Source organism: Triplophysa rosa, linkage group LG2 (assembly GCF_024868665.1).
Source record: "Triplophysa rosa linkage group LG2, Trosa_1v2, whole genome shotgun sequence".
Lineage (NCBI taxonomy): Eukaryota > Metazoa > Chordata > Actinopteri > Cypriniformes > Nemacheilidae > Triplophysa > Triplophysa rosa.
This window is the reverse complement of record NC_079891.1, coordinates 17,141,383-17,155,152: the sequence shown is the minus strand read 5'-3', so window position 1 is coordinate 17,155,152 and position 13,770 is coordinate 17,141,383. Positions and strand designations below refer to the sequence as shown.

Below are 13,770 nucleotides of genomic sequence, written 5' to 3'. Positions count from 1 at the left end.
GCTTGTTCACGAAGAACCAATGACGTAGAATGGGCGCGGTTTGCTGTCAGAGCTAATTTCTCTTCAACCAAAGGAAATCTAGCTTGTGAAAGAAGAGGTGGAGGCTGGTTAAGCGAGAGAGAGAGAGAGAGAGAGAGAGAGAGAGAGAGAGAGAGAGAGAGAGAGGACCAAAGTTGTGACCAAAGAGCTCTCCCGGATTTCCACCTGACTGCTCGGGAAGCGGGATACTGGGTACAGGCAAAATGTTGAGTTTGGGGAGCGGAGGAGCGAAATCTACTAAGCCGTCATTTGTGTCCTATGTTACGCCTGAGGTAAGCGAGACATATATACCGTGTAACACGTTTGTTGTTTTCAAAACAGTTGGGAGACAGATTGGTAAATCAAACAAGAGTTGAAACAGTAGACAGTCATGCACGGGGCGGGGTTATGTCTCACGCTGAAGTTGACATTGTTTAAGTTTAGGCAAACAAGGAAATTCATTTTGCGTGTTTTACGTTCACACGTGAAAATAAACTAATTGAACTAAACATTATACGCCAACGATAAAATCACTGCTGGGCTTACTAGTGAAATGCATATTTTCAGAAAGAATTGACATCAAAAAGTAGACACAGTCAGTGTGCTGACAGTTTTTATATATTTCTTAAATTAATTCACGAACGTTTTTATGATAGTTGTTGCATTACAGACAATGATTATACGGTATCTTCGCGTGCCGCTGTCATGTGATGTGTGCTAAGTTCATTCTTGGTTGTCTGTGTCTAAATGTGCGCGCGCGTGTGAGAGAGCATCCCATTAGATGTCATGGGATGTGTCTCTCGACCCTTTGTTGGATAGTGTAGATAATGAGTTGTGTATCTTATTTGTTCGTTGATAAAAGCCTGATGGAAAATAATTGTGCTCCACTTAGAATAGTAGAATAATAATAGAATTAGTACTGTATTACATTTTGTCTAATGCAAAAGCACATTAGCAGGTGAATAAAGTGAATTAAAACATATTGTATTATGTTACAATATGTAACATTTTTTACAAACATTGCAATTAGCATGAAAGATTCCATTATTCCAGTCTGTATGAGGAAGAAGTGGTCTAATGTGTGGAGTTCTGCTGTTTCCTGTTCTGAAGATCGGATCTCATAGGCATTCCTTAAGGTCTTTGCACATACAGTCCGAAATTTTCGTATGCGTTTTTTCGTATTTGGCGCTCGTTTGTACGGAGTCTCTGGATTGTGTCAAAACGCCTCTCAAAATGCTTGCTACTTATGCGAAAAACGCAGAAAATCGAACCCAGTCCGATTCCTTTTATGACGGACGAATATATCGGAGGCAGTGTGTAAATGTGATTGACACAACGTGAGGTCGTATTTATTTTTTAACTTGCGGAAATTTCGGACGCAAATTTCGGACTCCATGTGCAATGGACTTTCAGTCTTACTGTTGCTGGCTAAATATTATTACACGGCTTGTTGGAATGCTTGATTCTGATTGGCCAGTCACGACATTTGCAGGTTCGTTATTCCCAGATAACAACCTCTCAAAACTAATAACACACGGTAACCCGGATGCAGCAAATCATTTTGACAGTTTTTTTTTTGGACAAATTAAATATAAATATGTCTTTTAATAACATATATGACATTATATTTACAAGTGATTAAACCAAATTGCCTGTTTGTGACATTTGAACGTCGTTCGTTACTTACCTTAAAGGGGTCATATGACACGGTTAAGACGAATATTATCGTTTGTTTTAGATGTGATGCAATGTGTATACAGGATTTAAGGTTCAAAAGCGCTGTATTTTCCACACACTGCATGTTTATATCTACTCTTTGCCCCGCCTCTCTGAAACGGCAGATTTTTTATAAAGCTCATCACTCTGAAAAGCGAGGTGTGCTATGATTGGCCAGTTAACCAGTGCGTAGTGATTGGTCGATAATGTAACGCCTCTTACCATAATTGGAACATCAGGTTCCAAAGCAATTGTACTGACAGGTACGCCCACCTTATTTGCGTGTACATTTGGGCGGTCTTAGTCAACTCATACCACGATCTGATGTGGATTTGTGGGGGTGTGGTTACACGAGGCGTTTCAAACAGGTCTGGGTGAGCATTCGCTTTTAGATGGAATGCATCTTTTGTTCCCACACTTTCATTTGTGCAATTTTACGTGTCTAATACATGCATGGGCAACTTATAACACACCAAAGACACAGAAAAACACGTATTCGTGCCATATGACCCCTTTAAAACCGAAAGTAAACAGCTTTTTCTCACGGAAGGTCTGCATTCTGTAAAAATGAGCTAATAGCATATTTCAAATTCACATTTCATGTCTTATTTTGAATGAAACAGGCAAATGAACAAGTTAGGAGCAACAAACTATGTCACCAAGCTGCTAAAGAAACAGTCAAGAGTGAACATGCAATAATTACATCTTTATCTTTCTGATGGAGGTGATTACATCGATCCAGGAAGGCATGGCAACCAGCCACCCACTCTTTCTACACAAATTATAAATAATTGTTTTCTCGTATGGCAAGTAGCCATGTAATAAGCGGGATAATGTACAAGCAGCCGGCTGTTATCACGAAATAAGCCCTGTTTTTCATACCTGTTTGCAGCAACAGTTAGCAAATGTCTTTTCAATTCATGAAATGTGACGTGATATGTTTGACATTAGATAATAAATAATTCATAACATGTGCAGTTTTATAGCATAGTTTTGTTACCTTCATTTTCTTAAGGAAATAAAATTGGAGAAAGAGCCACCAAAAAAAGAGAAACATCCTGATTTGCTACCAGGTAAGACATTCCTTGCATAATGTTTTGCTACGCATTCATTTTCTTGTATAACCTGAACGTCAGTCAGTTGGTGTTACTGTCTGCATGCATGCATTGTTGCTGAATGCATTGTTTACTTCAGGTTATTCTTCATTGTTGTCATTAAGTCTAAAGTATGGTTTGGCTGTTTAAAACCACCATGGGTGTAGTTTTATGTTTAGACAATTGATCTTTAGATCACACTGTGGATTAGAGAGATCACATTTAGTGTAATTGCAGCCTGTGGTTTATCAGATCCTAAAACACTTCACCATAGTTAACTGACCACATTTCTTTATGCACACAACAACTTAAACCACAAACTTTTTATTTGATTTGTGTATGCATATTTTTAATTCTGTTGCAGGAGAAGTGGTGTTCTGCAGTGCCAACCCCATCCTCAAATACACTCAAGATGACCTCTCCCAGCGTGGCATCTTCGGCACGTTGTTCTGCACCAATTTTCGTGTCACGTTCATTAGCGATGAGATGTCGCAGGAGGAGACCGTAAGTCCATGTGACTGGGTTCATAACACACATCGGGGTGGTTTCTCGTACAGAGCCTGTATGACTTTCTTTCTTCCGCAGAACACAAAATATATATTTGAAGAATGTTGTTAAACGGCACCCATTGACTTGCATTGGTTTTGTGTCCGTCCATACAACAGAAGCGAATGGGTGCCGGCGCTGTTCGGTTACCTACTTTCTTGAAAATATCTTCTTTTGTTCTGCAGAGGAAATAAAGTCATACAGGTTTGAAACGACAAAACGGTGGGTAAATGATTACAGAATTTTCAATTTTGGGTGAACTGTCCCTTTAACTAAACAAAAATGTATCATGTAGCTGTTGCCACAGTGCATGCTTAATGTCATTGCATGAGGAACGGTTCTGCCCAAGTGCTCTCACTTTAGCTGCCATTTCAGGAACTTGTGTGTTTGACTCATTTGCAGTGAAATTCTGGTGAGAAAGTGGTGACTTAGAGCAGGTTCATATGGGGAAAACATACATACAGTGCTGGGTACTCTGTGTTTGTTTTAGTCATGGAGACGTCATTGAGCTTTTATCAGCATCTTAAAAGGATGCAAAACTGTTTGGCAGCTGAAGGTTATACCCTTAATGTTGGTTGATATTTTGAGGTTCAGTATGCTGCTTTTAGACTTATATTTCACAGTTGATTTCACACAAAAATATTGTGTGAAAGTTTAATACAGCACACTGAGAAAGGCAACAGCAAGTGGCTGGCCTGTGTTAAAATACGATACTGATACACAGCATTGGTTGCTATCTGTAATGAATGTCGAAATTGTTATAAATGAGTGGTGTCTACATTACATAAACATTAAGTGCGACAGGAGTCTTATATTGTCTGTTACATCCACTCAGTGCTGTTGTATCACCTGGTGCCTCTTTGTTCCAGGCCAGGAACTTCAAGAACAAACTCTATGGTGAAAATGACATTCCATTAACGTGTGTGGATCACATCTATGGTGGTAATAATTTTTCTTTGTTGTTATTAATGGATAGGTGAGATGATGAGAAACCATTAACGATTAGGGATGTAACAATATCAAAAATCTCACTGTAAGATAATACCTCGGTATAAAGCCCGCGGTGCGGTATTTGTTGCATTATTTAACATGGCAAATTGCTATTGCGATAGCACGATATCGATAATATTGTTACATCCCTATTAACGATATATTGGAAGTGTTTTTTAGTGCGATTGTTTATTTCTGTGAAATTGTTTATTTCTGTGAAGTGTACGATGAAAAGAGGAAGTTGATAACAGGAGGCCTCGTGAAGAACAAATACCCGTCTAAAATGATCTTTCACTGTAAAGATCTGCGAGTGTTTCAGTTCTGTTTAACATACACCAATGAGGAAGACGCCAAAAAGGTAATGTGTTTGGCGTGAGAAACTAAGGTAATGTATGTGTACAGCACAGTAATGAAGGTAACACTACGTCTTCTTCTTTTGTGTTTCTTTGTTTTGTTAGATCTTTCAAGGTATTGCACATCATTGTTTGGAGGAGAAATCTCTGAAGTGTCTCTTTGCTTTTTCCTATGAGGGAACAACAAGCCCAGGTACTCATTTCAACTGTCCATGATCTATTAGATTTCTACTTTTAATTTTTTACAAGATTATTAAATATAGATGATTTTATGAGGTGATATTTTTCTTGTTTGCTTAAAGTCATCATTTTACGTCTGAAATGCATGCCTACATACTGTAGCTCAACTGGTAGATAATTGCATTAGCATTGCAAAAGGAATTTTCAAGGAACGCACATACTGAAATGTATAGCTTAAATGCACTGTAAGTTGCTTAGAATAAAAGCATCTTCCAAATGCATAAATGTAAAAGTAATGTATGCATATTCCAACAGTGGTCCTATAGCACTGACTGCAGAAATCATAGTCTATTATGCTGAAAGCAACTGAAATGCAACCACAAATATTTCATATTATATTTTTGAAATATTATCTTAATCGAATGTAATTTCTTATTCATGTAATTTTCCGCAGAACATGACATGCACCTGTTTAATATGTCAAGACTTCAGAAAAGGGCAGATTTAAGACTTGACTGATTTTAGACTACACCGGACGTGACACGACAATAGAACCCATTATAATTTTAAAATTTGTCCACACTGGATGCGGTTTAGACACAGGTTCCATGTCACATCCAGCCATACTATACTATAGTATATCATAGTCCACCTGAACAAAGACTGTGGAACAACAACAGATGTCATTTGTACTAACTGGTGGTTTTGCAGACATGCAGAGGAAACAGGACACAATTGTGTTCGACTCACCAGAGGACTGGACCGTGGAGATGAAACGGACCAAAACGAAATGTAGATTGGTCACTGAAAATGAGAACTTTGACCTCTCTCAGAAGTAAGTTCTGCTGCTGTTATCGGAAAGTTTTGCCACCATTTAAACCATTTAAGATGCATTGAAGTCAATGTCCTTGTTTCTTAACACGTTTTAATCTCTAATTCGTCTGCTACTGTTTGTAGGACTGTACTGTTTGTAGGATTTAAGTCATTGAAAGTTAACATAAATGGTTTTATGCAACTACTTTTATATGAAGGATAGTACAATACCGCCGCTGCTTGTACGGCAAGTCTGTTATCAATCAAACAAAATGATTGTTAAAAATATTTTCATAAATCACATCTTTAGCCAAAATGGTCTTTGTTATGTCAATACAGACATACAACATTGTTGATTTGTGTGAAATAAATGTATCCAATAAAATGGAATGTTCTCATGGTCCACAGGTTACCAAAGTACTTCGTCATTCCATCAGCTATAGATGATTTGTCCAGCCACCAAGGAAAGGGATTACCAGTGAGTTTTATTTTATATTATTCCGGTAGATTATTATTTCCAAGATTATGCTTTGTAAATTCTTTGTTTTACTGGTTTTTGCTTTGCTTTACTAAGTCTAAGGATTATTTTCACATTTTTTTAAGATCTGGTGCTGGTCTCATCACAGTGGTTGTTCCCTGTTCAAAGCATCTTTCCTGCCTGTGGCACAGGAAGATGGGGATTTCCAAAAGCACTTGGATACGTAAATAAGTGCACTGTTTTTTGACCCACATTCGGAAATAAACCACACTGGTGCAGTATCCTCTTATTTCAGTGTAGTGAAAGAAATCTCTCTAGTCACAAACTGTGTGTGGGAGTTCATGGGCACAATCGAGGGCACAGCTTTTTATTAGAGAATAGCGTGCTAGTTTGTTATCTTGTAATGGTTATACATCTGTGTTTCCCCCTTTCTATTTAAATGAAAGAATAAAAAACATGGCGTCCATAGCAAAAATGTTGATTTAGCTTATCTTCTGTCAACAGTAGTTTTACATTCAAGAATTTCTCTGTTACTTTTTTCTGTTGCAGAATGATAAATGCAGTAGCACATAATTATCTGTATTCTGTAAAAACAGAAGATCTCACAGAATCACTTCCTACTGTACAGGACATCCAACAGTCATATAACAAGTTCAAACAGTTCTTTCTTATAGGTGAGTCACAGAATAAACTTTCACAAGAAGGTCGATATTCCTATAAAAACTAAATGAAGGGATAGATTGTACTTGAAATCACTTTTATTGTTTTTGTAGATAATTCAACAGACTTTTGGTTGTCAGATGTGAAGTGGTTCTCTTCCATTGAAAGCTCTGGTTGGCTAGACATCATCAGGTCAGTTTTCATCCGTAAAGACTCTTTACATGGTTTCTACAGTCATAAGTAGAACCACAGTGATCGTATCCAGTGAATCGGTTCGGCTGAATAATCGCACTGATTGGAAATCTTATGAAAATTGTGAAAATGTGAGAACTCGGTTTTCTAGTATCTAGGTTCCTGAAAATATTCTGTTAATGTTCTTAACAGACAATGTCTTCAGAAAGCAGTAGAGGTGGTTGAATGTCTTGAGAAAGACAACACAAATGTTCTCATAACAGGTAGGTCTAGCAAGTGTCTCTCAACCAACTTGACAAGTTTTTCTGATGTTAAATGTATATAAAAATATGAAATCTATGTACTAAATGTTTTCATATAAATATTTTAATGAGCAAAATCAGATGTACACATACATAAAACATTTGTAGATGGACCTACTGAAGAGTATAAACACTGGCATATTCAAAACATTTTGCTTGAGAGGGCTAACACTCTCAATATAGGAACGGGGACCAAATGGGAAATCTGTTTAAAAACACTATTTTGCATTTAGTGTTGTAGTGTAATGCAGACATTACACACCCTACATTTAAACAATAAATACTTTTTAAAACTCTATTTTCTCTTGGTTGATTTCAGAGGAAGAGGGCACAGATCTTTGCTGTCTGGTTTCCAGTCTGGCTCAGATAATGCTGGACCCTTATTACAGAACACTCACGGGTTTCCAGAGCCTGGTGCAGAAAGAGTGGGTGGCTGGTTGCCATGCCTTCCTGGATCGATGTAATCACCTCCATCAGAAAGATAAAGATGTAATTATTGCATGTTCACTCTTGACTGTTTCTTCAGCAGCTTGGTGACATTCTTAGGCAAATGAACAGTTAGGAGCAACAAAACTGTTTCATTCACAATAAAGCAAGCTGCATACTTGCTTTTTATCTTAAATTGTAGTTTTATGTTATCCACTTTCATAGTTAACTTTTTATTATTTTAAATAGGCGTACTCTACTCTTTTAGACTTCTTATTAGCAACTGCACTATGACTGTACAGGCTGCATTTCAATGCAGGTCCATTTTGTTACTCTGAAATTCATTTTATAATAGTAAGTTATTCAGTTTCATTTGGCTTGAAACATTGCATCTTAGGTCATCATCAGTCTTATTGAACTTATTGATGAATCATGCATTTTAAGCACAAATTTATGCATACCTACTTTTTAATTTCACTCTTGTTTATATTGCCTAGTGTCAGTCTCCGGTCTTCCTCCTGTTTCTCGAGTGTGTGTGGCAGCTTGTTCAGCAGCACATCCCGGCCTTCCAGTTCTCTGAGACTTACCTGACTGTGCTGTCCGACAGTGTTCATGTGCCTGTGTTCAGCACTTTCCTCTTCAACTCTGGATATCACAGGGAAAGTTTTATGAAGGTACAACTTTTTTCTCAAAGTTAATTCCAGGGTTGTTATGTCTCGTTCACAGTTAAGCAAGGACTCTTCTGCATTCAGGCCCTTGCAATGTGTAGACAACATAAAAAGCCCTCACGTCAGGATAAATCGTGTTGCACTTCAGACAGTTTTTCGTGCGACTCCTGCTAATGATGAAATTGTAAGACATACTGTAGCAGATAATAAACAGCAAGGTTATTATGGTTTACTAAAACTATTAAATAGGGATGCATGATGAATTATCGGCCATATCGGTATCGATAAATGGTCATTTTTAATGTTATCGTTATCGGCCGTTAATAAAATTTAGGCCGATATATTATAGCCGATAAATCATAAATTTCCTCTGTTTAAAGTGATAGTTCAGTAACCAAACCGATCTCATCCTCCATTTACTGCCATAGTAGGGAAAATAAATACTATGGGAGTCAATGGGAGATGGTTACTGACATTCTTCCAAATATCTTTCTTTGTGTTTAGCAGAACAAAGACATTTATACAGGAGGCTTAGCATATTGTTTGGAACAAACTTAGAATATTGTTTGGTACAATCTGAGGGTGAGTAAATGATGACAGAATTTTCATTTTTGGGTGAACTATCCCTTTAAACTTCTTCAGTCTCACGCTGCTCACAGTTAAAACCCAGTACAGCACTGTCTTTCTGTCGTGATCATTCACTTACTGCTATTAGCAAAACATTTTTGATGTAGGTACAGTATGTAGATACAGTATTTATGAATGTGTAAATTATAAGAACAAAAGCATATTGTTTGAATCAGACTGCGGTCTGAATGTTTTCTGTCTTGAGACCTGTTAGACTTGTGGCTATTAAGGACATTTTTCTGGGTTGCTCTGGAAGAAAATATATAATTTGTTTGTTAAATAAAAATATACCAGAAAAGTTTGAAGGTTAAAGAATCCTTAACTAGTATAAAGGCTTGGTATATGATTATCAGGGGGAAAAAATAGAACTAATGGTTACCTTGTTTTCTGCAGTGAATGTTTTCAAATAAAAGCAGTTGTCCAATTTTTGACTTTTGTTTCAGTCTTGGGGAATTTTATATCAATATTTAGATACTGTATATCGGTTATTGGCTTCCAATGTTAAAGATTTATCGGTGCATCCCTACTATTAAAACATTTCTGTTAATTGAAATCAAATCAAATATAGTAAATAATAAATCAAGAGTTTATTTGCAATAACAGATAACTCGGTTTTTAAACATTTTCAAAAAATTTTACGTCATCATGTTTTTATTGTGTTAGTTAGCTGTATTTGTTTGAGTTATTGCTACTTAAACAAAGCAACCCAACTGCATGTTGATTGCTATAAATTGGAATGTTCAATAAAAAATGTAAAAGAACATTTTTAAAATAACAAAAATTCAAATTTAAACATACTTAGATTACATAGACTGTATATACAGTATACTGTATATATCTGTTTTGCACATGAACTAGCTAAATGAAAATGAAAAATGTTGCTTTAGCAAAAAACTGAAATAAGTTTAAGTTGAGACACTGAAATAAAACTTGAATAGCAGTAAAATACCAAAAGCACATAACAAACAGTGTTAAAAATCATGTGAACTAAAAAATATTAAAGCTAGTTCAAAATATTAATAAACCTTAAAACAAAACTATAATAAATGTGGACGGAAGTATAATTTGGGCTTAAAGAGATCATCTAAAAGATCATCAGGTCATCTAAAAATGATTTTCTTTCATCGTTGACCGCCTACACCCTCATGTGTGTACGAAACCCCCCAAAATATATTTTGAAGAATGTTTACATTGAGGTTCAAAACATCCTTTTCAAAATACTTGCTTTTGTGCTTCACAGAAGAAAGCATTACATACAGGTTCGGAATGACATGAGGATGAGTAGATTTTCATTTTAGGGTAGAAACCTGAGTTTCTCTGTGTGTGTCTGTGCACATGGGACATTGCCTAACTGTTTAACATATAACATTACATTTTGGCATTTGACCAATATGAGAGGCCTCTATAAAAAACAGTCGCTGTATAAAAGAAAACAGTCAGCCCACTGTAATGTAATCGTTATTCTACATGTGCTCAGAAGTTGGTGGCCGTTGCCTGCCTTGCGCAGTCGGACACGCCTCCCTCTAACTGCCTCTGCTTGATTGTCTTGGCAGGTTGAGTCGCCTCTTGCACAAAGCGGCCCATTGAGCTGCCCTTCAGTGTGGGACTGGTCTCTACAGTTTGACAGCAAGGCCCAGAATTTCTTCCTTAACCCCCTGTACTCCGAGAAAGTGAAACAAACTTTGCGCAAACCTCACAAGCACAAGGTAAGAGGATGAAATTGTCCCAAACAAATTAATAATATACTTTTGTATGAGTTAATTGAACTTTGTTTGTCTGATCTGCATTGAACATTAAGAGTCGCTTTATTATTGTTTTTGCTGATCGTTTTTTTTTTACTTACAATTATAGCACCAAAGACAGTTATCCTTACCCAGCACAGCCTTCAAAACCCCAACCAAGAAAGGCTTCTTTAAAGACGAGACCGATAGTCTTAAAAAGATGTTACGAGTTAAACGCATCAGTCGCTGGATGGGGTCTCCTGACTCCCCCGTTGCAGCCACCCGGGAGTTCTACGAGTCCTGGCAGCGGCGTCCTCTGGACTATCACGGCCTCCTGCTCCCCTGTCTGGATGGACCGGCTATCCGCCTCTGGATGCAGCGCTACCTTCGCTGGATACCCGAGGTGCACATCATGGGCGGTGGATCCGTGGCCATCACAACCAAACTTATGGAACTTCTAGCTCAGGTGCAGGATTTGAAGCGTGTGCTGGAGCAGAGAGACTCATCGCAATCTGCTAAACTCAATAATCGCACGCACCTTCAGCACAGGCCGCTGTTGTTCGGCTCGGCAGGGCATATTTCATCTTTTCCCTTCGCTTACAGCCGCAATCGATCCTTCAAGCCCATCATTCCTACAGGTCTACTGCAAAGCATTGTGCTAACTGACAGCCTTGCCAGTCAGGGTGATGAAGTCAGCGAGTTTGTGAGTTTGGTTTAACAGGGAACATGCTTTTACATCATATATTAAACAATGTTGTTATGATTATTTGGTAAATTTAGGATAAAAGTGGCCTTTTCGGATCCATATGGTGCTTAAAGTGCCTTTGATGCTAAGCGGATCTTTTTCCAAACCAAATGTGCCGTACTGTATTCAAAGCATTACATGAGCCTTACATGATGTAAGCTTACTTTTACTTTCTTTCATGTTTCTCCATCTATATCTCAATGGAACATCACCTAGCATTTTCCTTTGTAGCCCATCAAAAACAGGAACAGGATATAGCCCTCAACTTCCAGCTTTTCCACTGTTTTTGAAAAAAAAAAAAGCCTTTTCGACAACCTTTTTGCATAGCGACGTGTTACTTTATAAATTACCAAGTAATATTTATCATAACACATTTTAGTGAAGTTGGTCCTTGTTTCTTTTAAGATATATGTATGACTAGCAGACTCTGGCTGCTACGTACAATTTACGTCGGTCAACTTAAATACTCTGACTCATATTGTGCAGGTCAATGGCTCAGCAGCTTGTACATTTTCCATCCAGGCAATTGCAATGCTGAAAGCTTTAAAGTAACTTAACTTCAGCATTTCAATGTGCTCTGTCAGTAAGAGATCTGAAAGCATGCAAAAAAGCCACCTACAGGTATATAATTATCACTGCATTCGCCTTCTGGTTAGAAATGAATACAAATAGGACTTGAACTACTGTGGTCCAATGTGATATAGTGTGTGTATTCTTAACCGTCCAAGTTGTTTCTTTTCGTACTGCCTAGTGGTTATTTGCAGTCCCATGCTTAAAGAAACAGGAAGTGTAGAACAATACATGAGATCAGAAGTGTCTCGAAGACTTGAGGTCTATTGTATTATGTGCACTTCGTGGCTGTTTTTTGGCTACATAAAAATGTTATCAAAGTATTATCAAAGAAATAAGAAGACATTTACTTACACAGCAGGTTGACCAATGAAAATTCTATAATTTGAATTTATATTCATTTTAAAATACATGTGGTAACTATATAGAAATGTCATAGTAGATTGTAAGCATTTCATGTCATACTGTATATTTGTGTCTGCAGAACTACTGTCACAAACAAACAACAGGCACTTCAGTCATGAATACTGTTGTTTACTGCCTGGTATTTTTCAGCATCTGATTGTAATGTATGTAAACTAATGCATGCTTCTTAGGGATAGTTCACCCAAGAATGAAAATTCTATCATCATTTACTCGCCCTCTTGTCATTTCAAAGCTGTATGACTTTCGTTCTTACACTGAACACAAAAGAAGATATTTTGAAGAATGTTGGTAAGCGAACAACGGCAGTAACCATTCACCTCCACTGGTTTTGTGTCCATACAATAGAAGTGAATGGGTACTGCTGTTTGAAATATCTTCTTCTGTGTTCAGCGGAAGAAAGTCACACAGGTTTGAAATGACAAGAGGGTGACTAAATATAATGACAGAATTTTCATTTTGGGGAAACTATTACTTTAAAGCACTCATCAATTTTGTCTTGTTTACACCTCTTCATCCCTGTTTTGCACTACTGCTCTTTGCTAGTCCGTCACTGTTACTTGAACAGTCAGCTGTTTAATCTTCAGCTTGATTCTGTTCCATTCAGCTGTTTCTTGTGCCCGACAGGTACAAACTAGCTGGATAATAAGGTTAACTGTATAATTGCTTTGTATAATTTATAATGTTGTCAGAGTTTAGTGCTAAAAACATAGAATATGTATGCAAGCTTTGCCTTTTTCGGCAGCACTGACTTGCAATGTCCACGTGAGAATAACATTGAATGTTTCTTTTTGCACTTGAAATATGTAACTTCTTTTTCCTCTCAAAATAGTATTCCTTGAATACAATAAAGGACTCTTTCAGTAAAGGACTTGCAATCATGATCAATTTTAGTTTGAAATATAGACCACTTCGGAAGACGTAAGCATCGCTGGTCCAAAAGAACTTCTTTTTTCACACGACACAAACATTTGAAGAAAATACAACCACTAGAACATTTATAAACAGATCAAAACGTTAAACAAATAAGATTTTATTATATGGGCTATATAAGATTAATAAACAATCATTTTAAATATATAATAACTGAAACCGGAAGTGCTTCTGGGCCAGTGTTTACATCTTGCAAAGTGGTCTATATTGTTGTATATAACGTTTACATGTATGAAAAAAATTGCTCATGCAAATGACGCATTAAAATGTAAACAAATTTATGATGACTAATTATTGATGTAGCCTACTATGAAT

The 13,770-nt window shown here is 37.1% G+C and overlaps 1 protein-coding gene across 1 annotated transcript; it reads left to right on the top strand.

Annotated features, from left to right (window-relative positions):
- The first annotated feature begins 101 nt into the window (after window positions 1-101).
- Window positions 102-13,731, top strand: mtmr12 (myotubularin related protein 12). Its single transcript, XM_057358295.1, has 16 exons — window positions 102-311; window positions 2,750-2,807; window positions 3,193-3,332; window positions 4,244-4,316; window positions 4,586-4,722; window positions 4,823-4,910; window positions 5,609-5,732; window positions 6,119-6,188; window positions 6,314-6,411; window positions 6,738-6,862; window positions 6,962-7,040; window positions 7,233-7,303; window positions 7,662-7,831; window positions 8,266-8,442; window positions 10,617-10,769; window positions 10,915-13,731. The coding sequence occupies exons 1-16, from the start codon at window positions 243-245 to the stop codon at window positions 11,500-11,502; spliced, it is 2,220 nt and encodes a 739-aa protein (XP_057214278.1). The 5' UTR covers window positions 102-242; the 3' UTR covers window positions 11,503-13,731.
- The last annotated feature ends 39 nt before the right edge of the window (window positions 13,732-13,770 follow it).